We start from the raw sequence: 26,703 nt of genomic DNA on the forward strand, positions 1-26,703 counted from the left end.
CTTTTCTCAAATGTTTCCTTTTGAAGCTTTCCCAGATGGTTGTGTGAAACCATCTTAACCTGACACGCCAGATGGATGTGTTTCACACATCCATCTGGGAAAGCTTCAATAGGAAACATTTTAGAAAAGGCAGAGGATTTCAAAAAAACTCAGTGTGACTGGATGAACGTTCTGTCTGTCACATCTCCACGGGCCAATCAGAGCAACAAAACACATGACGTAGCAGCTATCGAGTGGCACTTGCGCTGCTACCAAGGATTAACGCGAAACATGGCGACTATAGACATGTTAGTACTCGACTTTTGTCGTTTTTGAAAAGAAAACAACTCACTGCTGATCTTTGTTCTTCTTTTCATGAAGACATGTCATCAAGTTCTGATAAAACTGGCGCTTTAGGAGCATCCACGCTTGTTTACATCATGACTCTGCTGCGCCTGAAAGTGCTGCCCCTTGTCGCTGATTGGTCCTGTCACTTGCTAAGTGGGCCCAAACTGTTCAGACGGGAGCTTAACAAGATGGATTCGCCAGTGAAAAACAAGGAAATGGGCGTATCCATCTGCTTTGCAAGGTTAACTCCATCTGGCCTGTCAGGTTAAACTTCTGGTACATGGAGGTGACAGCCTAGCCAGCCTCAGCGTCCACCCTCCATAAACTTTTAAGAGTTCCTGCAACTGTTTAAAGCCTTTTTTATGATACCTGAGGTAAAACATTAATGAGCTTATAGATTAAGTTTATGCCTAAAACAAGTCAATGTAGCCTCGCAGAGTGAGACACAATGGCTCAGAGATGGAAATGCACATGGCCCCGACAGTGGTATCTGAGGAGGTCATGGCGATGTATTTTAAAGAGACAGAAAGCTGATCCTGTGCTAAAATGATTGAAAGGAGATAGACAAAATGAATTCTATATTGGCACGGCATACGGAGGAGATAAGAGCCACTTGCCTGGGCGTCAACAGCTGCATGCCTAGATAATGTACAAACTCATGAAGCAAAGCTGGTTGAGCTTGAAGACAGAGCACGCCGGGATAACCTGCTAATATTCAATCTCAAAGAGGGGACAGAAGGACAAAACGTACTTTCCTACCTCATTGTCCCCTACCTTTAAACCAGATGCCACCGTCTCGGGAGGCTGTCAGGAGTCTGGCTGGGAAGCAACAATGCTCTTGCCCACTAATTGCCAGGTTTCTTTGCTCCACAGACAGAGATCAGGTGCTGAACGAAGCCAGGAAACTTAAAATACTTTTACTTGAGTAGTTATAGACCTGGGCCCAGTGTGCTGGTTCAGACTCTGGGGGCGACCGTGTGCGTCATGGAGGAGTCAGCTGGGAGGGTACCTGAAGAGATGGGGCATGGTCCTGGAGCAGACCTGGAGGACGGCCTTCAGGAGACCAGAGCAGGACAGCACCAAGGTTGACGAAGTGCCAGACCGGAGTATGATCCCATAACCTGATAGTTTTATAAATATTTATCCAAATGAAGCAGATTCAGTGTTGACTGCTCTAAATGTAGATTAAATATGAAGCACTGATGAAATACACCTTGTTCTAGTGTAAACTCTAGTCTGAGCTGTCTGCTTATAAATGTGAACAGTCCTCCCTTATTCTAACAGGTCCTCACTGACAACAGCGAACTTCTCCTTTGATAGTTAGAATCAGCTCAGCACACCTGATAGAAACAGGATTCATATCACTTTACAGTTTATCCATGGAATAGAAGTTTTAGATGGACCAGAAACCATCAAACTTAGGCATTTATGACCAAAAACATCTTTGTCCTAAACTGTTAGACATTTTATACACGGCTCATTCAATCAGAAAATCCAGTCCTGATCTGCTGTAGCCAGAAATCTCACACACCTTTCATGTTTGCTGCACTAAAGAGGTATGAATTTTTCTCTTCAAAGGTCTAACAGTCTGTCCATCAGTGTTTTCATGTGGAGTAAAGCTCTGAGGGTTTAATCACACTTTAAAATCACTTTAGAGAAGCCTAATAGGCCTTTAAAATGCAAATGTTCCTGATTGTTCTATCCACCTCCATTCTAGATCAACAGACACCAATAAGATCAGGATGAACCCACTGACTATCAAAAAGCTCCTCTCTCATTGGCTTATATTAATGTAGGCAACTACAGTTGAAATGTAAAGTTCCCTCTAAAACAATGAGAACAGGAATGACACACTAACACAAGATAGACACAAGATTGTACAATGAGATCATCTATTTAGAAAAGAGGAGCAGAGGAGACATTTTTCACCAACACAAGTTCATCTACTGAAGAATGTCTGTCAAGATTTACAACTAATCAGATTCATCAGAGAGGATCAATCATCTGGTGTGTAGTCTGACTAAGCTTTGGATTCAGACAGCAGAGTTTGAGCTACAGAGAACACAGAGACACTGCGGAAACTGGAGATATGTCCCAAACTCCAAACCCAGGATAGAGCGGTGCAGTGAATGTGGTGTTGAAGGTGTGGAGGTGGATCAGTCTGTCAGAGGAGACTCTATAGAAGGACAGAGAGCCAGCAGGATGGTCCAGATACACCCCTACTCTACCAGACCATGAAGAGGAGGAGGAGGAGGAGATTTTTATTTCTCTGTTACTGTGACGGACAGAGTAACTATGCTTAAAGCACTCCAGACTCCAGGACTGATGATTATATCCAAACACACATTCATTATAGTCTCCTCTCCGTCTGATTCCTCTGTAACTCACTGATACATAAACGCTTCCTCTCCACTCAACCTCCCAGTAACAGCGACCAGTCAGACCAGTCTGACACAGCAGCTGAGGACATTCATCAAATCTGCCCGGATGATCAGGATATGACTGATCCTTCCCCACATGTGTCACCTTCCTGTTGTTGTCAGACAGTCTGAGGTATCTGTACACTGTGTTTGTGTTCACTTCCAGCTCACAGGCGTCTGATGGAGAGAAGGAGACACAGCTGATGGTTATCATCTGATCATTCCTAAACAAGGTTACTGACAAAGTCAAAATAACATTTCATCTTCAGCCCTGAATCCTGTTTATCAGCCCTGAAATTCTACTTCCTGTTTGTATTGGAATAAACAGACAACAGTGAGCTGCAGCTCCACAGTCATGGACAGACACCAAACACGTCAAAGTTCAGACATTTCTATGGCTTTGATTTCACCTCCTGTGTCCACTGGGTGGTGCTATATTCCATCCACCAATATTCTGTAGCTGTCACGATGGTGCTGTATGTGGAGAATGATCAACAGAATGAGATAGAAGTTCTCACTAATCCACAATTCAGACACTCACACTTCTTTAGACCTGGTTTCAGTCTGTGCCGTCCCCCATGGTCCAGTCTGGAGGAAGAAACAGAACCAGTTTAGAAGTCAGGGATGGTCAGGATAGATCCAAACACTCTCATTCTTCATGGGACTTTATTTTCCTTTAGATTTTGACCTGTGCATGGTTGTCCTGCGGGACGTTCTTTAAATTCCCTCTCTTCTACATTTACTAGGCCTGAGCTCTAAAGATCAACATGGCAGTCTATCATCATGTGATCCTTGACTGTAAGCCAGTCATTACTAGAAATGGAACAATATTCAAACTTCATGTCATGATGGTCATAATCTAAAATATCACAGTTATCAGTATTATCACAGTATTTTTATTTTATATTCATCTAAAGAGGTTGTGGGCTACTTTATCATGTCCTCTTTTATTTAGTTTGGATCACAGGACTGATTCTTTTCAACTAATCTGACCTTATTCTGCACACTCCTAACCTTGCAAAGCAGATAGACATGCCCGTTTCCTTGTTCTTCACTGGCGAATCCATCTTGTTAAGCACCCATCTGAAACATTTGGGCCTGATTAGAAAGTGACAGGACCAATCAGCGACGAGGGGCAGTACTTTCAGGCGCAGCAGATTGGTGACGTTAACAAGCAGCAGCAAGAGCTGGTGCAGTTACGGAGGAAGAGATTAGTGTAGACGCTGCTAAAGCGCCAGTTTTATCAGAACTTGACAACAATTTTCGAGCACTAACATGTCTATAGTTGCCATGTTTTGCACTATTCCTTGGTAGCTGCGCACGCGCAGCTCGATAACAGCTACATCACGTGTTTTGTTGCTCTGATTGGCCCATAGAGATGTGATAGAACGTTCATCCAAGCACACTCCGAGTTTGTTTCAAATCCTCTGCCTTTTCTCAAACGTTTCCTATTGAAGCTTTCCCAGATGGATGTGTGAAACAAATCCATCTGGCGTGTCAGGTTAGCACACTCCTGTTCTGTTACTGTGTCCTCTAGCTAGCAAGTGAACTGTAGGTGATCCAGTAATGTGTGCAGACAAATGACTGATAAATGCACGTTACTGTGAAGAGGATGGAGGAGAAGAAGGTGGAGCCATGGCTGAGCCCTGTACCCAGGACTGGACTGGGAGCTCTGCTATTTTGGCTCCCTTGCACAACAGACACAATTTTTTCTTGCAAATAATTCACACAAGATGTTTATCATTCAAACCTGTAGCAAGCCAATGCAAGCTTCCACAGCAGTAAGAAATTAAAGCAGATATCTTTTTGAAAAAAAAAGGTCCTCCTCCCAAACACCACATGATGTTTGTCCTTTCCTCATATCTGTCTGTATCAGTGCCTGTGGTTTTACCTCATGTAGCCTGGTAGAGAGGGAGACAGGCAGCAGGCAGCCCCACATGTCAATGTGAACGTGAAAGTGCTACTCACACAGCTGGAGCTGTTTCTAAACTAACTGGACTTTAGTCCAATGAAATATCTAACACCGTCTCCTCTGACCTCAGACACCTGGGGCACCACTTATAGATGCTCCGGATCAATCTGCTCACTGAAATCACTCCTCCGGCTCCTCTGACAAACAGGTGAGCCAATCTGTGCACTATAGGGGAGTTAACTCCTCTCACAGTAACCTCAGCTGTGCCCTTATTACTATTATTAACAACATTTAACATAAAATGAATGAAGAGTCAGTCCCTCCTCTCAGCAAACATGGCTGGCACAGTGAATTAAACAGGGAAACTAAACAGCAAGGACCCATTCATCTAAAATTCATGCCAAGGCTGGTCAGGACACTAATGATGGGAATTCCATCTCTTTTTTAGAAATCCAGATAATTTGGCTCAACTCAGCAAGAAGAGTCGGCTCTTTTGGCTCCCAAACAGCTCTTCATTCGACCACCTTGGCTTTTAGATTTAGACTCTGGTTTTAAAAAGAAATGTGGTCCAGTTCTGATTAAACAGCTGCGCTCCTACAGCGACATCCGAGCTAACAGCTACCATAGCAGCAGGCCCTGGATATACTGGACAAGCCCACCATAAAGATACTCATGCTGAAACAGACCGGGAGTAGAGAAAACATCTTTTCTGTCATAGAAAGCTTTCAGTGTTGCTCTCTGCCCCTGTTTTAGCAACAACTCTGTACGGTAGGACTCTGAACGTAGCATCAGTCAGTCAGTCAGACACAGACAGACCCATCTGCAGGGCTGACCTTAGCAGTCAGCCAAAAATAAAGACATTAAGACCCTGTTTAGCTGAAGTGCTGAGAGCCAACTTTACTACCAAGTATCAGTCTGTCTGTCTGAGTCTGTCTGTCTGTACCTCAGTGTCTCCAGTCTGCAGTCTGGATCCTCCTGGAGAGCAGACAGTAGTTTCTCTCCTGGTTCTCCTGGATGATTGTAGCTCAGGTCCAGCTCTGTCAGACAGGATGAGCTCAGAGCTGAGGCCAGAGAAGAACAGCCTTCCTCTGTGACCATACAGCCAGACAGACTAGAAACACAGAGAAACAGTGGACATGAGAAAGGTCATGGGAGGAGGAGCCTTCAGCTATCAGGCCTACATGTGGCATCTTCAGTCTCCAAACCCCATCCTACACCTTCTAGTTGGGAGACTTTGACACAGTTGTCATTGTCCTTGGACTCACCTGAGAGTTTGCAGTCTGCAGTGTGGACTCTGTAGTCCGGTAGATAGCAGCTCCACTCCTGAATCCTGCAGGTCGTTGTTACTCAGGTCCAGGTCTCTCAGACTGGAGGACTGGGAGCTGAGGACTGAGGACAGAGCTCCACAGCTTCTCTCTGAGAGGTTACAGCCACTCAGTCTGAAAAGGAAACAGAGGTAGAAAAGTTTTTCTCTCTAAATACAGACGGACTACTTGAATCTGTCAGCTGTGAGTTCACCTACAGAGCTTTGTTGGAGGCTTTGACCACTGGCAGCAGCCTCAGGAGAGCCTCCTCTGAAGAAGAGTATTTCTTCAGGTCAAACACATCCAGATCTTCTGATGACAGTAAGATGAAGACCAGAGCTGACCACTGAGCAGGAGACAGTTTATCTTTGGAGAGACGTCCTGATCTCAGGGACTGTTGGATCTCCTCCACTAGAGAACGATCATTCAGTTCATTCAGACAGTGGAACAGGTTGATGCTTTTCTCTGCAGACAGATCCTCACTGATCTTTGTCTTGATGTACTGGACTGTTTCCTGATTGATCTCTGAGTCACTTTCTGTCTGTGTCAGCAGACCTTGTAGGAGATTCTGATTGGTGGTCAGTGACAGACCCAGGAGGAAGCGGAGGAACAGGTCCAGGTGTCCATTAGGACTCTGTAAGGCCTGGTCCATAGCGCTCTGGTGGAGATGTCTCAGTTTAGGCTTGTCTCTAAAGATTTTAGAGATGCAGGATGTTGTTCGTTCCTCTGCCATCAGATTGACTCCAGAGTTGGTAAAGGTCAGACGGACATGAAGAGCAGCCAGAAACTCCTGAACACTCAGATGGATGAAGCAGAACACCTTGTCCTGGTACAGTCCTCTCTCCTCTCTGAAGACCTGTGTGAACACTCCTGAGTACACTGAGGCTTCTCTGATATCGATGCCACACTCTCTCAGGTCTGGTTCATAGAAGATCAGGTTCCCTTTCTGCAGCTGCTCAAAAGCTAGCTTACCCAGAGACTCCATCATCTTCCTGCTCTCTGGACTCCAGTGTGGATCAGTCTCAGCTCCTCCATCATACTTGATGCTCTTCACTTTGGACTGAACCACCAGGAAGTGGATGTACATCTCAGTCAGGGTCTTGGGCAGCTCTCCTCCCTCTCTGGTCTTCAGCAGATCCTCCAGAACTGTAGCAGTGATCCAGCAGAAGACCGGGATGTGGCACATGATGTGGAGGCTTCGGGATGTTTTGATGTGGGAGATGATCCTGCTGGCCTGATCCTCGTCTCTGAACCTCTTCCTGAAGTACTCCTCCTTCTGATGGTCAGTGAACCCTCTGACCTCTGTCACCATGTCAACACACCCAGGAGGGATCTGATTGGCTGCTGCAGGTCGTGTGGTTATCCAGAGGCGAGAAGATGGAAGCAGGTTCCCCCTGATGAGGTTAGTCAGCAGCACACCCACTGAGGTGGACTCTCTGACATCAGAGAGGATTTTGGTTTGGTGGAAGTCCAGAGGAAGTCGACACTCATCCAGACCGTCAAAGATGAAGACCACCTGGAAGTCCTCAAACCTGCAGAGTCCTGCTTCTTTGGTTTCAGTAAAGAAGTAATGAAGGAGCTCCACCAAGCTGAACTCTTTCTCTTTCAGCACGTTCAGCTCTCTGAAAGTGAATGGAAATGTGAACTGGATGTCCTGGTTTGCTTTGCCTTCAGCCCAGTCCAGAGTGAACTTCTGGGTTAAGACTGTTTTCCCAATGCCAGCCACGCCCTTCGTCAACACTGTTCTGATTGGTTCATCTCTTCCAGGTGGAGCTTTAAAGATGTCTTCCTGTCTGATGGTAGTTTCTGCTCTGTCTGCTTTCCTGGATGTTGTTTCCATCTGTCTGACCTCGTGTTCCTGGTTGACCTCTCCAGTCCCTCCCTCAGTGATGTAGAGCTCTGTGTAGATCTGATTCAGAAGGGTTGGGTTTCCTGCTTTAGCGATTCCCTCAAACACACACCAGAACTTCTGCTTCAGGTTAGACTTCAGTTTCTGTTGGCATACTGGAGCAGAGGATCCTGAAAGAACAAGAAACAGATGATGTGAATGAGCTGATCCTGCTAAAAGCTGTAATCTAAAAGAGTGGCTGTGCAGTTCTTCTTCCTCCATCAGTTCCATCTGAAAATCTCATCAGGCGTTCAGTGGGTATGTGCAGAATATTAAAGCAGAGTGTGGAAATGTAAACCTCCTCTTCATCTCCCCATCATCGAAAATCTACTTTCACTTTTGACTTTTCAAACTTACTGTTCCTCAGACAGTCAGCCAGCTCGTACTGCTTCATTCTCCTCAGGAAGTTCTCTGTGATCTTCAGAAAAGCCTCTCTGCTCCTCTGCTCTTCATCTTCACCAACCAACACCTCCTCATCCTCACTGGGACATTCTGGGTTATCCTGACTCAGAGCCTTCTGAAACCTCTTCAGTTCCTTCTTCACAAAGATGATAATGTTCTCCTCCAGCAGCTGGAACACAAAGAGAAAGTAAATGTTTAGAGGACAGCCTGGGTTTGATCTGACAGACTGATAGAAAAAGAGTTTACAATGATCTCTAGATAGATGTGCTCCACCATAAACTGTGATGTACACACCTTAAATATGGAGTCCAGCTCTGGTTTCTGCTGTTTGGACTGATCTCTGAAGAACTCTGATGGTTCCAGCTGAACTCTGGAGAAAAAAACATCATCTTTAAGGATATTTAACCACACAGCTTTAAAGGTCAACAACACGGGAACCGCTTAAATGTAGGGGCTTTAAATCATTATTTCACGTTTACTATGGGATGGATGTATGCATGTTGAAAGAGAACAGTTCATCAAGAACTAACCCCCAACACCTCTGACTGAAACCACATCGGCTCAAAGGAGGTCTCCAAAGTCTTGGCAGTCTGCTGTGGTGGTCCCTGGATTTAGAGATGGAGACCATCTTCTAGTTGTCAACTACCCTACTAGGACTTGAAGGTCCTGATCCTCATCCTGACTGCTTCACTCTTCACCATAAACCTGCTGGAGGTCCCTGTCTGAGGAATCCAGCAGATCCACATCATCAGTAAAAAGCAGAGATGAGATTCTGAGTGCAACAGACCAGAATGTGTCTGACTCTGGGCTTTAAGATAAAGGATCCATGACTCTGGTCTGTAGGGATGAGTCTGGTACTAACATGACACCAGCTCAGAATGTCTGGAACCCAACAGGATGAATCAAAACAGTTTCAGTGCTTCTTTTGACACCCCATCTCAACCCCCTGCAAGTCCAAACAGAGGCACAAAATACCTCCTGGAATGAATGTGAATGATGTTAACTCAGTATTAATCAGTAGAACATGAACGCCTTTCATTCATGTCACTGTCCTGAGAAATATCTGCAAAAAGTATAACTGCTGTCACATGTAATTGTGGCTCATTGGACAATAATGACTCATTTTGTACATGCACTCCTGCATATTTCTTCATGTTTAACAGTGTTAAACGGTGTATCTGAAAAAATAAGCTGTCTGCTAGCTCTAAAACATGGTTTCAGACATCATCACATACATCTATGACTTCATTTGATTCAGTGATCAACACACTGAGAAACATCCTTCAAACATTGTCCACATGGACTTAAAACATTTGTTTAAAATGAAAAACACCTGACTGACTCTGCTTACTGAGTCATTCTTGTGTTCACTTCCTGTTTTATTTTGTTATCCTGGTGCTTGTGTGTATCTAATGTAGCTTCCTGTGTAGCTTTCATATAACCCACCTCATAGGAAGAGCTCTAGAGTGGGCAGAGAGCTACAGCAGAGAGGGATAAGCTCTCATCCTCTGTTAAAAGTTCAGCCGATGCTGTTCATGAAGTCCACGCCCTTCAGGGGCTGCTGGCCCTGAGACAGGGAAGCATTTGATTGGCTGAAGATGTCATTCACTTCCATTTCCTGGCTAAAGACAGTGTGTGTGATGGTATCTCACTATTCCTTTATAGTTAATCTGAGGACTAGTCTTAGAGCCTCTGCCTTAAGGCTGATGACTCTGCAGCATCATCCACTCCAGCCTTGAGTGTTACCATGACAACTAACCACTCAGAGATTATTCTGGATTATTGACGCGTCTACATCTAGTTTTGTTTGACTGCTCAGATTGACCTTGTTTATCTGGTCCTCCTTCCTCCTACCTGGATTTGAAGGAGGTCATTAATGAGTTGCAGACTATGGGCTGATATGCAACAAAAATTGTGTGAGAGAAAATGTGTGAGGTCAAAGTTCGTCAGGTAGGAAGGTCAAAGAGTGTTGATCATAGCTTCAACAGAGGCACTCTAACTGTTGAAATGTCAAAAACCCACGAGGAGAGATGTCAGATATGGATAAAACCATGTGGAAAACCTCAATAAGAGGAAGAGGTTTTAGTTAAGCTAGCTATGAGCTAATGCTAAACTCAACATTAGTGACAACAGTGGCTGTGGAGAGGCAGACCTGGGTCATGGTTCCCAGTTTAAAAGGGGGACTGGAGGGGGTGCTTGAATTTTCAGGTATCACACTACTCAGCCTCCTGGAAAAGTTACTTTCTGGAGCTGGAATGGAGACTCAGTACAACTGTCAAACCTCAGATACAGGAGGAACTAGAAAAGCACTCGGAGAGCGCAGACCTCCACCGTTGGCTCTATCTCCCAATAGAGTTCAATCAAAGTTGCGCCTGCGCAAGTAGTCTACAGCAGCCAGGAAACGGCATACTGCGTATACATGGCACAGTATCCCATTTTCTTTTGGAGTTCTCCAGGTAGCAAAACCGGGCTTCTCAAAACTAGGATACTGTAATATCCCAGTTTCTGCAGGTGTATACATGTACAAGGGAAACCGGGATACTCAAAAAACCCGACAGAAAACGGGATACTCAAGTCCATGTAAACGCAGTCAATGTGGATTCTGTCCTGGCCCTGGGACAGTGGACCACCTCTCTACGCTTGCAGAGCTTCTTGGGGGATCATGGGAGTTTGCTCATCCAGTCTACATATGCTTAATGGACGTGGAGAAGGATGAGGATTGTGTCCCTCAAGGGGTTTTGTAGCAGGTACCACTGAAATAAAGGGCCTGGAGTTGCTGTGGTGAACCATCAGGTCCCTGTACAACCAAAGTGAGAGCTGTCTGCATCCTCAACACAAAGTCAGACACAGTCCCAGCACATGCTGGCCTCCACCAGGGCTGCTCCCCATCACTGATTCTGTTTATGATTTTCATGGACAGGATCTCAGGGTGCAGTCAGGTGGTGGAGGGTTTCTGGCTTGGTGCCCTCAGAATCTGCAGATTATGTGGTTCCAGAAACCTCCAGCAGGCACTGCTGAGAGTGCTGAGTGAGCTGAGTGCAAAGCAGTCAGGATGAGGGTCAGCACCACCAAGTCTGCGTCCATGGTTCTCTGCCAGAAAATGGCAGATTGTTCCATCCAGGGAGTGAGTCTCTGCCTCAGGTGAAGGAATTCAAGCATGCTGGGCTGTTCACATGTGAGGCTAAAAGTGGTCATGAGATCAACAGTGGATTGGTGCAGCATCAGCAGTTCTGAGGCTGTTGTGCTGGTCTGTCGTGGAGCTGGAAGGCAAAGCTTTCCATTTATTGGTGGATCTACCTCCCAACTCTCAGCTATGGTCATGAACTCTGGGTAATGACCAAAAGAATGAGATCACAGATCCAAGGGGCTGAAATGACGTTTCTCTGGAGGCTGGCTGGGCTCAGCCTTAGAGATTTGCACAGAAAGGAGCCAGCTGACACCACAATAGACCAGCAGTAGGTAAATGTTAGAAATGGTCTTAGACTCTGAATATCAAATCAAAAAGTCTGCCTGATGATGATGATGATGATTGATGATGATGAAACTGTTAGTCCTCAAAAGATGAAGAACTCAACTGTTAGCACTGTCCATTTAAAACTAGAGATCCAACCATCCTGGTTGATTTCTATGATGATGGAGAGATGATGAAGAATGAGGGACAATGGTGGCCTGGTGATGATATCAGTGTTTATAGTTCATCATTTATTACCTTTCATCTGCTGACTGTTTGAAGTTCATATCACAATGATAAGACCGGTCACTCTTCATGGACACACAGCTGGGTTCAGCAGAGTCTGGACTCTTCTTCTCCATCCTGAACCTGAAATACAACACAATATGTTATTAAAGACAGAAAATGTTTAGATGAGGAAAATATATTTATATAGAGATGATATACTAATATAGAGATGTATTTACATTGATATACACTATATTGCCAAAAGTATTGGCTCACCTGCCTTGACTCACATATGGGCTTAAGTGACATCCCATTCTTAATCCATAGGGTTTAACATGACGTGGGTCCACCCTGTGCAGCTATAACAGCTTCAACTCTTCTGGGAAGGCTTTCCACAAGTTTCAGGAGTGTGTTTATGGGAAATGTTGACCATTCTTCCAGAAGCACATTTGTGAGGTCACACACTGATGTTGGACCAGAAGGCCTGGCTCTCAGTCTCCGCTCTAATTCATCCCAAAGGTGTTCTATGGGGTTGAGGTCAGGACTCTGTGCAGGCTAGTCAAGTTGATCCACACCAAACTCTCTCATCCATGTCTTTATGGACCTTGCTTTGTGCACTGGTGCACAGTCATGTTGGAACAGGAAGGGGCCATCCCCAAACTGTTCCCACAAAGTTGGGAGCGTGGAATTGTCCAAAATCTCTTGCTATGCTGAAGCATTCAGAGTTCCTGTCACTGGAACTAAGGGGCCAAGCCCAGCTCCTGGAAAACAAGCCCACACCATAATCCCCCCTCCACCAAACTTTACACTTGGCACAATGCAGTCAGACAAGTACTGTTCTCCTGGCAACCACCAAAACCAGACTCGTCCATCAGATTGCCAGATGAGGAAGAGTGATTTGTCACTCCAGAGAAGGCGTCTCCACTGCTCTAGAGTCCAGTGGCGGCGTGCTTTACACCACTGCATCCCACGCTTTGCATTGACCTTGGTGATGTATGGCTTGGATGCAGCTGTTCGGCCATGGAAACCCATTCATGAAGCTCTCTATCACTGTTCTTGAGCTAATCTGAAGGCTACATGAAGTTTGGAGGTCTGTAGCCATTGACTCTGCAGAAAGTTGGTGACCTCTGTGCACTATGACCTCAGCATCCTCTGACCCCACTCCATCATTTTACATGGCCTGCCACTTGGTGGCTGAGTTGCTGTTGTTCTCAGTGGCTTCCACTTTGTTATAATACCACTGACAGTTGACTGTGGAATTTTTAGGAGTCAGGAAATTTCACCACTGGACTTGTTGCACAGGTGGCATCCTATCACAGTACCACGCTGGAATTCACTGAGCTCCTGAGAGCGAGCCATTCTTTCACTAATGTTTGTAGAAACAGTCTGCATGCCTAGGTGCTTGATTTTATACACCTGTGGACATGGAAGTGATTGGAACACCTGATTTACATTATTTGGATATGTGAGTGAATACTTTTGGCTATATAGTGTATATATATATATATATGGCTTGACATTATTTTTTTTGCTCACTGGCCGACGTGGCTACTTGTTTACATAAAGTTATTAGCCACTGAGCATTTCCACTGGCCACAATTGTGTTGATTGGAAACTATGTGTGACATTGCCAAGTGGGTATGTCTGGTATGAGATGGAACACAGGTTCCATTTCCTTCTTAAATAAATAGTAAGTTTATACTAATATTAAAACATTGACTTTGAATTAACGTTGTTGAAAGAGATCAGAAAAGCAGCTGGTTTCATCTAAGTCTCACTCAGAGAAATATCAGAGAATGCTGAGGTTGTGACTCTGATCAATTCCATTGGCCAATGTGGCTAGTTGAAGTCAATCTGGTACCTGCCACAGCTGAAATCCACCAGCATTTGGCTAGTTGGCCAGTGTAAATGTCAAGCCCTGTTTATGTATATTTATATTATATATATATATATAGTATAAATATATATATGTATATATATTTATACAGTGCTTAACAAATGTATTAGACCACCCTAACCCTAACCAAAGTAAGGTTTCTGCCACAGCTGCCCTAAATTAAGAGCACTGGTAATTACCAAAATCATTTTTGGTGTTTCTGCAATGGTTAATACACCAATATGTAGAAGCTCTTTAACCCACATGATATTTTTAATGCTAAAATATAATTATTATGGTTATCCATGAATTTTTAAATTTACCAAAAAACTGAAAAAATAGTAAAGCACATTAATATTTCTTGATTAATATGTCAAATTATAGTTATTTACTTGCATTTCTGAACAGAAAAATGAGTTTTAGTGGTTGAATGTTATGCTTGATTCATTTCTGACTTCTCAGAGAAGCTCAGCGAGCTGGCTCAAATTTGGGTGAATTCAGTTTGAAATTCCTCATTCCTGTTCAAAATGTTAAAACGTGGAGAGCTGACTGAAAATGAAAGAGTCTGCATTAAAGCACTTCATGATGCGAGAACAAATATGACAGGTGGTCTAATACATTTGTTAAGCACTGTATATATATAAAGAGAGAGAGAGAAGGAGAAAATGTTTATAGCTAATAGATTCATATAGAGAAAATCTGTTTGAGCTAATATTTTTACACAGAACATTTCTATATAGAGAAGAACTCAACATTAACTTAAAGTGAATGGTGTACTGACTCACTCTGCTGTACAAGAACATTGTTGTGACACTATGGTTGTCCTGCTTGAACCCCTTCCTCTATTTAAATGTTCTTCTCATTGTGGAAGCGGTTGTTTGAAGTTGTGGTCAGAAGACTGTTGAACCCACTGGTGGACACCAGCTTTGAAGGAAGGCTATGGAGGCTATGGAGGTGAATTTATGGTCGGTGCCAGAGATGATCTGGCTAACTATCTAGGACTAAGGCAGAGGAAACCCGGACTGTTCTCGGGCTGTCCTCAGCAGGAGTGGAGAACTACTGACCCTGATTGGAGTTATTGTTGGATGATGGAAGGAACTCTTTAATCCAGTTAATGCCTCCTGCAAGGAGGGGACAGAGTCCAATGATCCAGGTGAAGACCCATCTCTATCATTGGTGGAGGTTACTGAGGGTGTCCAAAAGCTCCTCAGTGGTGAGGCACCGGGCGTAGATGAGATTGGCCCTGAGACACTGAAGGCTTTGGGCGTTGTTGGGCTGTCATGGCTGACACACCTCTCCAGTGTCACATGGAGGTCTAAGACAGAACCTGTAGAGTGGCAGACCTGGGTCACGACTCAGTCCAACTGTCAAACCTCAGATACAGGAGGAACAATGTGGATTCTGTCCTGGCCCTAGGAAGGTGGACAACCTCTCTACGCTTGCAGAGCTTCTTGGGGGATCATGGGAGTTTGCTCATCCAGTCTACATACACTTAACTGATTTGGAGGCTGAGGGTTGTATCCCTCAGGGGATTTTGTAGCAGGTACTACTGAAATACAGGGTCCTGAAGTCGCTGTGGTGAACCATCAGGTCCCTGTACAACCAAAGTGAGAGCTGTCTGCATCTTCAACACAAAGTCAGAGACGGTCCCAGCACATGCTAGCCTCCACCAGGGCTGCCCCCCATCACTGATTCTGTTTGTGATTTTCATGGACAGGATCTTGAGGCACAGGGTTTAGCACTGTTGCCTCACAGCAACAAGGTCTCTGGTTCACTTCCTGGTGGGGGCCTTTCTGTGTTTGCATGTTCTCCCCGTGCATGCCTGGGTGCTCTCCGGACACTCTGGCTTCCTCCCACTACCAAAGGCAGGCAGGGTTGCCTGTTAGGTGGTGACTCTAAATTGGCTGTAGGTGTGAATGTGAGTGTGCTATAGAAATGGATGGATGGATCTCAGGGTGCAGTCAGGTGGTGGAGGGTTTCTGGCTTGGTGCCCTCAGAATCTGCAGATTATGTGGTTCCAGAAACCTCCAGCAGGCACTGCTGAGAGTGCTGAGTGAGCTGAGTGCAAAGCAGTCAGGATGAGGGTCAGCACCACCAAGTCTGCGTCCATGGTTCTCTGCCAGAAAATGGCAGATTGTTCCATCCAGGGAGTGAGTCTCTGCCTCAGGTGAAGGAATTCAAGCATGCTGGGCTGTTCACATGTGAGGCTAAAAGTGGTCGTGAGATCAACAGTGGACTGGTGCAGCATCAGCAGTTCTGAGGCTGTTGTGCTGGTCTGTCGTGGAGCTGGAAGGCAAAGCTTTCCATTTATTGGTGGATCTACCTCCCAACTCTCGGCTATGGTCATGAACTCTGGGTAATGACCAAAAGAATGAGTTCACAGATCCAAGGGGCTGAAATGACGTTTCTCTGGAGGCTGGCTGGGCTCAGCCTTAGAGATTTGCACAGAAAGGAGCCAGCTGACACCACAATAGACCAGCAGTAGGTAAATGTTAGAAATGGTCTTAGACTCTGAATATCAAATCAAAAAGTCTGCCTGATGATGATGATTGATGATGATGAAGCTGTTAGTCCTCAAAAGATGAAGAACTCAACTGTTAGCACTGTCCATTTAAAACTAGAGATCCAACCATCCTGGTTGATTTCTATGATGATGGAGAGATGATGAAGAATGAGGGACAATGGTGGCCTGGTGATGATATCAGTGTTTATAGTTCATCATTTATTACCTTTCATCTGCTGACTGTTTGAAGTTCATATCACAATGATAAGACCGGTCACCCTTCATGGACACACAGCTGGGTTCAGCAGAGTCTGGACTCTTCTTCTCCATCCTGAACCTGAATTACAACGCAATATGTTTATATACAGGAACTATGTTTATATGTTGATGATATGTTTATATACGGGAACTATGTTTATATGTTGATGATATGTTTATACACGGGAAATATGTTTATATGTTGATGATATGTTTATATACAGGAACTATGTTTATATGTAGATGATATGTTTATATACGGCAACTATGTTTATATGTTGATGATATGTTTATATACGGGAACTATGTTTATATGTAGATGATATGTTTATATACGGGAACTATGTTTATATGTTGATGATATGTTTATATACGGGAAATATGTTTATATGTAGATGATATGTTTATATACGGGAAATATGTTTATATGTAGATGATATGTTTATATACGGGAACTATGTTTATATGTAGATGATATGTTTATATACGGGAACTATGTTTATATGTAGATGATATGTTTATATACGGGAACTATGTTTATATGTAGATGATATGTTTATATACGGGAAATATGTTTATATATTGATATGTTTATAAACGGGAACTATGTTTATATGTTGATGATATGTTTATATACGGGAAATATGTTTATATGTAGATGATATGTTTATATACGGGAACTATGTTTATATGTAGATGATATGTTTATATACGGGAACTATGTTTATATGTAGATGATATGTTTATATACGGGAACTATGTTTATATGTAGATGATATGTTTATATACGGGAAATATGTTTATATATTGATATGTTTATATACGGGAACTATGTTTATATGTTGATGATATGTTTATATACGGGAAATATGTTTATATGTAGATGATATGTTTATATACGGGAACTATGTTTATATGTAGATGATATGTTTATATACGGGAACTATGTTTATATGTAGATGATATGTTTATATACGGAAATATGTTTATATGTAGATGATATGTTTATATACGGGAACTATGTTTATATGTAGATGATATGTTTATATACGGGAACTATGTTTATATGTAGATGATATGTTTATATACAGGAACTATGTTTATATGTAGATGATATGTTTATATACAGGAACTATGTTTATATGTTGATGATATGTTTATATACGGGAAATATGTTTATATGTAGATGATATGTTTATATACGGGAAATATGTTTATATGTAGATGATATGTTTATATACGGGAACTATGTTTATATGTTGATGATATGTTTATGTACGGGAAATATGTTTATATGTAGATGATATGTTTATATACGGGAACTATGTTTATATGTAGATGATATGTTTATATACGGGAACTATGTTTATATGTTGATGATATGTTTATATACAGGAACTATGTTTATATGTAGATGATATGTTTATATACAGGAACTATGTTTATATGTTGATGATATGTTTATATACAGGAACTATGTTTATATGTAGATGATATGTTTATATACGGGAACTATGTTTATATGTAGATGATATGTTTATATACAGGAACTATGTTTATATGTAGATGATATGTTTATATACGGGAACTATGTTTATATGTTGATGATATGTTTATATACAGGAACTATGTTTATATGTAGATGATATGTTTATATACAGGAACTATGTTTATATGTTGATGATATGTTTATATACAGGAACTATGTTTATATGTAGATGATATGTTTATATACGGGAACTATGTTTATATGTTGATGATATGTTTATATACAGGAACTATGTTTATATGTAGATGATATGTTTATATACGGGAACTATGTTTATATGTAGATGATATGTTTATATACGGGAACTATGTTTATATGTAGATGATATGTTTATATACGGGAACTATGTTTATATGTAGATGATATGTTTATATACGGGAACTATGTTTATATGTTGATGATATGTTTATATACAGGAACTATGTTTATATGTAGATGATATGTTTAAGTGGAGATAACATGTTCATCAAAGTTTGTTTTGGTGCTAACCTTGAATAAATCAGCTGTTTTGAAGATTAAAATATCATCAGTTACATAAAGCAGCTCAGATCATATTTTCAGATGAATTTCCTTTTATTGATCAAACTATTAGCTCTGTTTGATCTGCTGGATAAGATTCATAATGCTTTGTCCTGTTAATTATCCTGTTAATGAATGTGTATAAATTAACTAATGAAATGAATGAATGATCTTGGTGTGTAGTCCAGCTGTCCTGACTGGAGGATCTTTGTTTCAGTGGGAGCTTTTAGTTCTGCTCTGTTCCTGTAAGGAAGTAAAATCCTGTTGTTGGCTGAATCAGGATGACTTTAGGCTCCTTTTATCAGGTTCTACTGCCCCCTGTAGGAGGTCCCAGGACACTACAAAGCTAAGTAGACTGATCAAATCTGATGATGGTATGGGTGATCATCTGTTAGAACCATGATCAGGGCGTCCCTATGATGGAGTCATGTGACCGTTAGAGATCTTCATCTCACCTCAGAGCTTCTTGGTCTTCACACAGAGAGGTTTCAGAGGAGAGACTCCCTCCTCTGGTCTGTCCCACTGATCCACAGCAGAGCGCCCCCTGCTGTCTGTCAGCTGTAATGAAGGAATCAGAGAGAAGAGAGCTTTAATATTAGACTCTGTCTGCTTGGAAGGATTATGGAGTGGACTTGGAGACCTGAGGGAACCAGATCTACTTTTTATCTGTCATTTATAGTTGGATTATTTCTTTGCTTTTGATTTCAGTGACTTTAAACCTGCTCTGAGCTTCATAGAGAAACTACACACTAACATGTGGACTGTGTTCTACATCCTCTGATATTTACCTACATTTACAATGTGAAGAAGGAGCCAAGAGGAATCAAATATAGAGATGGATTCTGGTTATTTATCTGGTTTAGATGTGAATGAAATCAAAAACACCATCTATTGAATAATCATCAGTTTGGGTTTAGGAGGAATGGCTCATCATTAGCAGAGACGGTGTGTGTAGAAAACACAGCAGCAGCTGGAGATAATAAACAGTCCAAACGGTTAAACCCCAGAGAAGAGTTAGTAGGATGATGAATAAAGAGGGATCTACCAATCAGTTTTTATGGTTTTTATTTAATTTGTCTGGATCATTCCTTCTGGGATTGGTCATGTTAGGTGGCTTTCACACTAGGGGCCCGGTCCTGGATCGAGGGTTGTCACCCATTCCTTAAAATACGGAATCGTCCCGTATTTGATAGTAAAATGCAGCGTCCTGTTTTGAATCAATACGGGACGCCATTTGTTCTGTATTTTTGTCCCTCATGTCCTATTCTGCCACTGATTGGTCAATATGTGATGCATTTGTCGTCTGTAGTGGTCAGCTAAAACATAGAGAGCCAATCAGAGGCTGAATAAGACGGGTCTTCTCTTCCCAAAACGTGTAGCAGGAGGGAGAGGGGATAGCTTCAAACAATCGCAGCACAGGAGAATTATAGATACACGGAAGTGAGCGGGAGAATGAAATACTTGGACAGCAGCGGTGAAAGGGAGTGAAATTCCTAATGCAGTGTGTGCTGTCAATGTTTTCTGGAGCACAGTGGGCTGGCAGAGAACGACACAGGACCCAAAAGAGCCAGACTGTGGTGTCACGGTTCTTTATTCCCACTAATGTCCTGAGACTGAAACAGTAAACAGCTTTTTAAGCCTGTTTCAATGGAAGCTCCATTCATGTGACATCATGAATCTGAACAAACTTCATCAATCATGAAGTTTTTCTGTCAGCCTGTGAGCTCCTCTCAGTTTGGGAGGAGAAGTAACACAGCAGCGGGTCATGGCCCCAACTGAAGAAAATCCCACTGTGGTTTAGCCAGGCTGATTTTTGATGGACCAAATGAAAATATATAAGAATGTGTTTATATATATGGTAACACTTTATATTAAGGTCCTTGTAATAAACATTAATAAGCATTAATAAGGCCCTCATAAGTCCTTATAAGATGCTTTTAACATTGTTATGTGTTTATAAGACTATTTAAGTGTTAACATTGTCATTGTAACATAGTTAATATCAGACTATTAGACACTTGTAAGAAACTTAACCCACCCACTGTGTCTTTGTCATGTTTACTTTATTAATATTAAAATATACTTTATTGCTCATCTATTATTAGTTAACTAGGCACTTGTTAACAGTTAATTATGCTATTTGCAGCTACCAGATCAGAGCGAGAACAATGCCTTTTTAAGGCTAATAAATATTTTATTATGCATTTATTAATGGTTAACAATGATTTTCACAATTTCCACTTCTGTAATGCACACTACATGTGGTTAAGGTTGATAAAATGGTGAGAAAAAAATACATGATAATACAAATGTCTCAACAGTGAAGCCTAAAATTGTCTTTTATCTCTGTGGCTGTCAAGTAAAGAGGACATTTTACTAAAAATGTATAAAAGTCACCTAAAACAGGCATTTGGAAAAAAAAAGAGTACACTTTCCAACAAGTGCCTAGTTAACTAATAATAGATGAGCATTAAAGTATATTTTAATATTAATAAAGCAAACATTACAAAGACACAGTGGGTGGGTTAAGTTTCTTACAAGTGTCTAATAGTCTGATATTAACTATGTTACAATGACAATGTTAACACTTAAATAGTCTTATAAACACATAATAATGTCAATAAGCATCTTATAAGGACTTATAAGGGCCTTATTAACGCTTATTAATGTTTATTACAAGGACCTTAATATAAAGCGTTACCAAGGTTTCTGCCACAGCTGCCCTAAATTAACAGCATTGGTAATTACCAAAATCATTTTTGATGTTTCTGCAATGGTTAATACACCAATATGTAGAACCCACGTGATATTTTTAATGCTAAAATAGAATTATTATTGTTATCCATGAATTTTTAAATGTTCTGATTTACAAAAAAACCTGAAAAAATAGTAAAGCACATTAATATTTCTTGATTAATATGTCAAATTATAGTTATTAACTTGCATTCCTGAAGAGAAAAATGAGTTTTAGTGGTTGAATGTTATGCTTGATTCATTTCTGACTTCTCAGAGAAGACCAGTGAGCCGGCTCAAATTTGGGTGAATTCAGTTTGAAATTCCTCATTCCTGTTCAAAATGGTAAAAGGTAGAGAGCTGAAAATGAAAGAGTCGGCATTAAAGCACTTCATGATGCTGGATGGTCTCTGAGACGAATATGACAGGTGGTCTAATACATTTGTTAATCACTGTAAACATATATACATATATAAATATTAGGGCTGTCAGAGTTAACTTGTTAATAAGGCGTTAACTCAAATCACTTTTAACACCATTTTTTTGTCACATGATTAACGCATGCGTGTTCTGTGTGACCCCGACCCATCCCGTAGTTTGCGAGATCAAGAAGTGGCACCGTGGTGATACAGTGCAAGTGAGCAGAAGTGGATAAAGGACTTTTGAATGGCAGCCTGGGCTTCATATCAGATAAGACTGAAGTTACTTTCTCTTAACGTTGACGTGAAGTCATCCGGACTTCTACTTCTTAGAGTCTTAAATAGCCCGTACCACCGCCAAAGCAGAGAGCCGCCCCCCTAGCCAAAGGCAGACCGTGCTGGATTGTTTACACTGGAGACACTCAGACAACACTCTAAGCAGGAAATGGACTAGCAGTCTGGCATACGGGGCTCTGTCCCGGTGAGCCGACGCACTCTGGGGCCACGATGATTTATTCATTTTTGTGGTTATGCTATGAGCTGCCCCTAAATAATGACAGCTGATTGGTCTGATCACGTCTCCTAAAGATCCGTTCACCCCTCTCCCATCACCAATCTGCTCCAGTGTGTGAAAAAGATCTGGATTGGTAAATAAAGGTAAAATAAAAAAAAAGTCAATCAAGATGCTGCAAAAGTGTCAAAGACTCTGCAGTCCCTATAGGAGACGGTCTGATGCTGGTGAATGTACAGCTGCATCATGAAGAGGAGGAGGAGGAAGAGGAGGAGAGGAGGAGAGAAGGAGGAGGAGGAGATGAAGGAGGAGGAGGAGGAGAAGGAGGAGGAGGAGGAGGAGACGAAGGAGGAGGAGGAGAAGAAGGAGGAGGAGGAGGAGGAGGAGGAGGAGGAGAAGGAGGAGGAGGAGGAGGAGGAGGAGGAGGAGGAGGAGGAGGAGGAGGAGGAGGAGGAGGAGGAGGAGGAGGAGGAGGAAGAGGAGGAGAGAAGGAGGAGGAGGAGGAGGGGGAGGAGAGAAGGAGGAGGAGGAGGAGGAGGAGGAGGGGAGGAGGAGGAGGAAGAACAGGAGGAGGAGGAGGAAGGGGATAAGGAGGAGGAGGAGTAGGAGGAGGAGGAGGAGGAGGAGGAGATGAAGGAGGAGGAGGAGGAGGAGGAGGAGGAGGAGGAGATGAAGAAGGAGGAGGAGGAGGAGGAGGAGGAGATGAAGGAGGAGGAGGAGGAGATGAAGAAGGAGGAGGAGGAGGAGATGAAGAAGGAGGAGGAGGAGGAGGAGGAGGAGATGAAGGAGGAGGAGGAGGAGGAGGAGGAGGAGGAGAAGAAGGAGGAGGAGGAGGAGAAGAAGGAGGAGGAGGAGAAGAAGGAGGAGGAGGAGGAGGAGATGAAGGAGGAGGAGGAGGAGGAGGAGGAGGAGGAGGAGGAGGAGGAGGAGGAGGAGGAGGAGGAGGAGGAGGAGGAGGAGGAGGAGATGAAGGAGGAGGAGGAGGAGGAGGAGGAGAAGAAGGAGGAGGAGGAGATGAAGGAGGAGGAGGAGGAGATGAAGGAGGAGGAGGAGGAGGAGGAGGAGATGAAGGAGGAGGAGGAGGAGGAGGAGGAGGAGATGAAGGAGGAGATGAAGGAGGAGGAGGAGGAGATGAAGAAGGAGGAGGAGGAGGAGGAGATGAAGAAGGAGGAGGAGGAGGAGATGAAGGAGGAGGAGGAGGAGAAGAAGGAGAGGGGGAGGAGAGAAGGAGGGGGAGGAGAGAAGGTGGGGGAGGAGAGAAGGAAGAGGAGGAGGGGAAGGAGGAGGAGGAGAGGAGGAGGAGGAGGGGGAGGAGAGAAGGAGGGGGAGGAGAGAAGGAAGAGGAGGAGGAGGAGGAGGGGAAGGAGGAGGAGGAGGAGGAGAGGGGGAGGAGAGAAGGAGGGGGAGGAGGAGGAGGAGGAGGAGGGAGGCTGGTGTGTGACAGAAGCAGAGGTATTACAGGTGAGCTGAGAGTGAATGAGCTCTGTAGAGTATCATAATGTAAACTAACAAGCATAATTAGACTGTGGGTCCCTTCATCTATGAGGACAAAAACAGGCTGAGATTAAATCTGTAGCTTGTCTATGATCTGAAGAATGAAGACATAAAGAAGTCCTCAAAGGTAGAAGAGTCCATTCTGAGGTGGAAGTCTTGAATCCAGACTTTATCCCTACAAACCAGTAGACCTGTGCCAGTATTTATACATCATGTCTTTACTCTTATAATAATAACATTAAATATATTTATGAAGCGCTTTCAAAGTGCTGTAGTTAGATTAAAATGAATAAAAAATAAAACATTAATAGTTGAGCAAAATGTTCCCTGTGAGTAGTCTGCTATTAAACTGATGTCATAGTTGCATCAATATGTTTTTTCTCTTCAGCTTATTTTCTACTTTTTTAAACTTCTAGAAGTTTGAAGTTTGACTCTGAATTGTGGTATTATTCAGTAATCTTACATTAAGGTCAGAATCTCCATCTGTTGGGCTTGTTATGCTCTCAGCATATTTTTGGACCATTCAGAATCTTTGAGCTTAACTTAGAGAATTTTAGCAGTTTCACCCAGATTCAGATTTACAGCAGCAGACCCAGGAATGAGGTGGATACATTAACATTTATCACAGTAGAATAAAAGATGTTGAATAACATACACAGTTGTAGCAAACACTGAATTATAACAATACTGGTAAGTAGAAATGGTTTCTAATTAGTCTGGAAATTCACTTTGTTTCACATTCTGAATCCACAAAAATATAAACAAGGAAAAAAGAACATTTTATACTGTTAATATCCTATTTGGTCCTGTCACTGTCTAACCAGGCCCAAACAGTTCAGACGGGAGCTTTGCAAGATGGATTCGCCAGTGAAAAACAAGGAAATGGGCGTGTCCGTCTGCTTTACAAGGTTAGTTAAAAACAGGTTTAGCAACTTTACACTTGCTAGCTTAAAACAATGAGAGAGAGCATCACAACCTGTCATACCAGCACAGATGTTCCTTTTATTCCAGGAACAATCAGCTTCCTCATACATTAGTGGAGGGCGTATCGATCCTAAAGTATTGATATATCATATTTACATAGTACTCATGTGGTATCGAGCACTTTTCAAAATCATGGATATTAAATGAGTACCTTAAAAAACATCTAACCATGCACCTCATCTGTTTGTTTGCAGTCGCTCTCGTCTGTCTGTTGTGCCAAAAGTCCGCTGCTGCACTGTTTTCTGTGTCACGTGACGTTGGCGACCAATCAGATAGAGCAAACAGGCACATACACACTCATGGCATCAGCACACACGGTTATTCAGAGTCCTCACGTCTGTATCAGACTGGGGGGACTTTCCACAAAAATACGAAGGTGAGTCAGCGTTTCCAGTGTCCAACAACATACTGTCTCAAAGTTATAAGAAACTGAAGCATGGAGAGGCTATGTCTAATCTGCACCGCTCTTTTTCCATCTAAAAAAAAGAGTGATGGCAATCGATGGCATTTTTTCATTGAGCCAAAACCAGCTAGTGCTGCTAGTCATAAAAAAGTCATAAAAACCAGGAAATAAAGAAGCTCTGTAGCTGACTCTGATGTAAGTGCGATTCATTTTCACTGACTTTGAGAGCGTACTTCTAAACCTGCTCCCCTTCATTACTGTTTACTAGTTTTTCTCCTATAATTTGACTGCCTTTTCCAAAGATTCAGATCACTGTTTGCAGCATTTTCTCAAAGCACACACTGAATAATCCACAGATCAATTCACTGATTTAAACAGTCTAGCCATTTGGTACAATGGGGCCCACAAAATAGATAAAAACAAGCCCTATATTACTAAAAATATTAATATAGTTTAAAATCCTGCTTTGAAATATGTTTAACTCTGAATACTTAGTTGATAGTTTAAGCTAACTCAGAAAAGAATTAGTTCTATTTATTAAGACTGATAAATAAAGGAAACATGTTTTTGAGTTTTTATTGGCCTTATTCATATCAGTTTAAAAATGATGTATACTGCTGCTGTTATAAGGAAAAAGTATGGGTACTGGTGATACTGGTCCTGTATTTACTTGGTATCGGATCAGAATTAAATTTTGCAGTATCGCCCACCACTATCATACATGTTCCTCTGTGTGTCTCATTAATTAATGCCCCCCCGCTACAACAGCTAATGCAGAACTAGATAACTTCTTTACACAATCACTCTCAATAAATTCCCTGTTTTAGACAGAGAATATAAGTAGCAAGTTTGAGATGTTCATCAAAATAAAATAGCAAAATATTAAAGTATTGACTCAGCTACAGTGCAGTGTAACTGCACATTTGAATGTGTTGAATGTGTTTCTCTCTCTGATTCTTTCTAAAGTAAAAACAGGCTTTAATATCTGCCCGCAAGTCTTCCCTCTTCTCCTCACTGTCTCTAAAGTCTTTCTAAACCATGAAAAGTCTCACTTACCTGAACTTGAACTCAGAGAACAGAGCTGCGTCACATCTTAGGAGGGATGACCGAGCTTTGACAGCAGGGAGACAAATGCAGCTCACTCATGTCTGCTGTGAAACCTGTTATAGCAGCAAAACATTCTGACAGTCTGAAAAACCAGTTCCTGCACCGCAACGGAGAGGAGCGCTACGGCTCGGTGACATCACAGTACCAGAGCGGGCAAAAACATGGCGGCCTCCTGGTGACTTTATAAACTCACATGACTCAACATGCAGCTATCTAGATATCTAGAGAGGGTTTTAGTTCAACATACAAATATCTATCCAGCAAGATGAACTAGTCTGATTATGCAGAGTTCCATTTAACAGGAAAGGTGAACATTTCAAAATAAAAGCCCTACATGTCAAAATAAAAGCCCTTACATAGCCATCCATTGTGTTTTACAGTATCATAGACATATTTGCTCAATACAATGTATTAA

General features: G+C 42.4%; 1 protein-coding gene across 5 annotated transcripts; it reads right to left on the reverse strand.

The window, feature by feature from the left end:
• Positions 1-558: 558 nt before the first annotated feature.
• Positions 559-26,249, reverse strand: LOC121514267 (protein NLRC3-like). 5 transcript variants are annotated; one of them, XM_041794393.1, is made up of 11 exons: positions 26,238-26,249; positions 19,093-19,195; positions 16,538-16,648; positions 11,963-12,073; positions 8,548-8,623; positions 8,209-8,422; positions 6,182-7,982; positions 5,925-6,098; positions 5,603-5,770; positions 3,289-3,335; positions 559-2,924 (listed from the first exon to the last, which is right to left on the reverse strand). In XM_041794393.1, exons 3-11 carry the CDS (start codon positions 16,639-16,641, stop codon positions 2,380-2,382), a joined length of 3,240 nt encoding a protein of 1,079 aa, XP_041650327.1. In that variant the 5' UTR covers positions 16,642-16,648; positions 19,093-19,195; positions 26,238-26,249; the 3' UTR covers positions 559-2,379. The 5 variants fall into 5 exon arrangements, with proteins under 5 accessions (XP_041650327.1, XP_041650324.1, XP_041650325.1 ...); XM_041794390.1 differs by lacking the exon at positions 26,238-26,249 and adding an exon at positions 24,930-25,009; XM_041794391.1 differs by lacking the exon at positions 26,238-26,249 and adding an exon at positions 24,954-25,005.
• Between the last annotated feature and the right edge of the window lie 454 nt (positions 26,250-26,703).

This window comes from Cheilinus undulatus, linkage group 8, assembly GCF_018320785.1.
Source record: "Cheilinus undulatus linkage group 8, ASM1832078v1, whole genome shotgun sequence".
In the NCBI taxonomy this organism is placed as follows: Eukaryota; Metazoa; Chordata; class Actinopteri; order Labriformes; family Labridae; genus Cheilinus; species Cheilinus undulatus.

Bases quoted from the DNA above. Each gene is read 5' to 3' on its own strand.
- LOC121514267 (XM_041794393.1), bottom strand. From the start codon at position 16,641: ATGGAGAAGAAGAGTCCAGACTCTGCTGAACCCAGCTGTGTGTCCATG. The intron at 12,074-16,537 runs GTAATAAATGAT...GTTGTATTTCAG, and splicing joins AAACAGTCAGCAGATGAAAG to GTTCAGGATGGAGAAGAAGA. The intron at 2,925-3,288 runs GTGAGTGTCTGA...TCTCTCCATCAG, and splicing joins GAAACCAGGTCTAAAGAAGT to ACGCCTGTGAGCTGGAAGTG.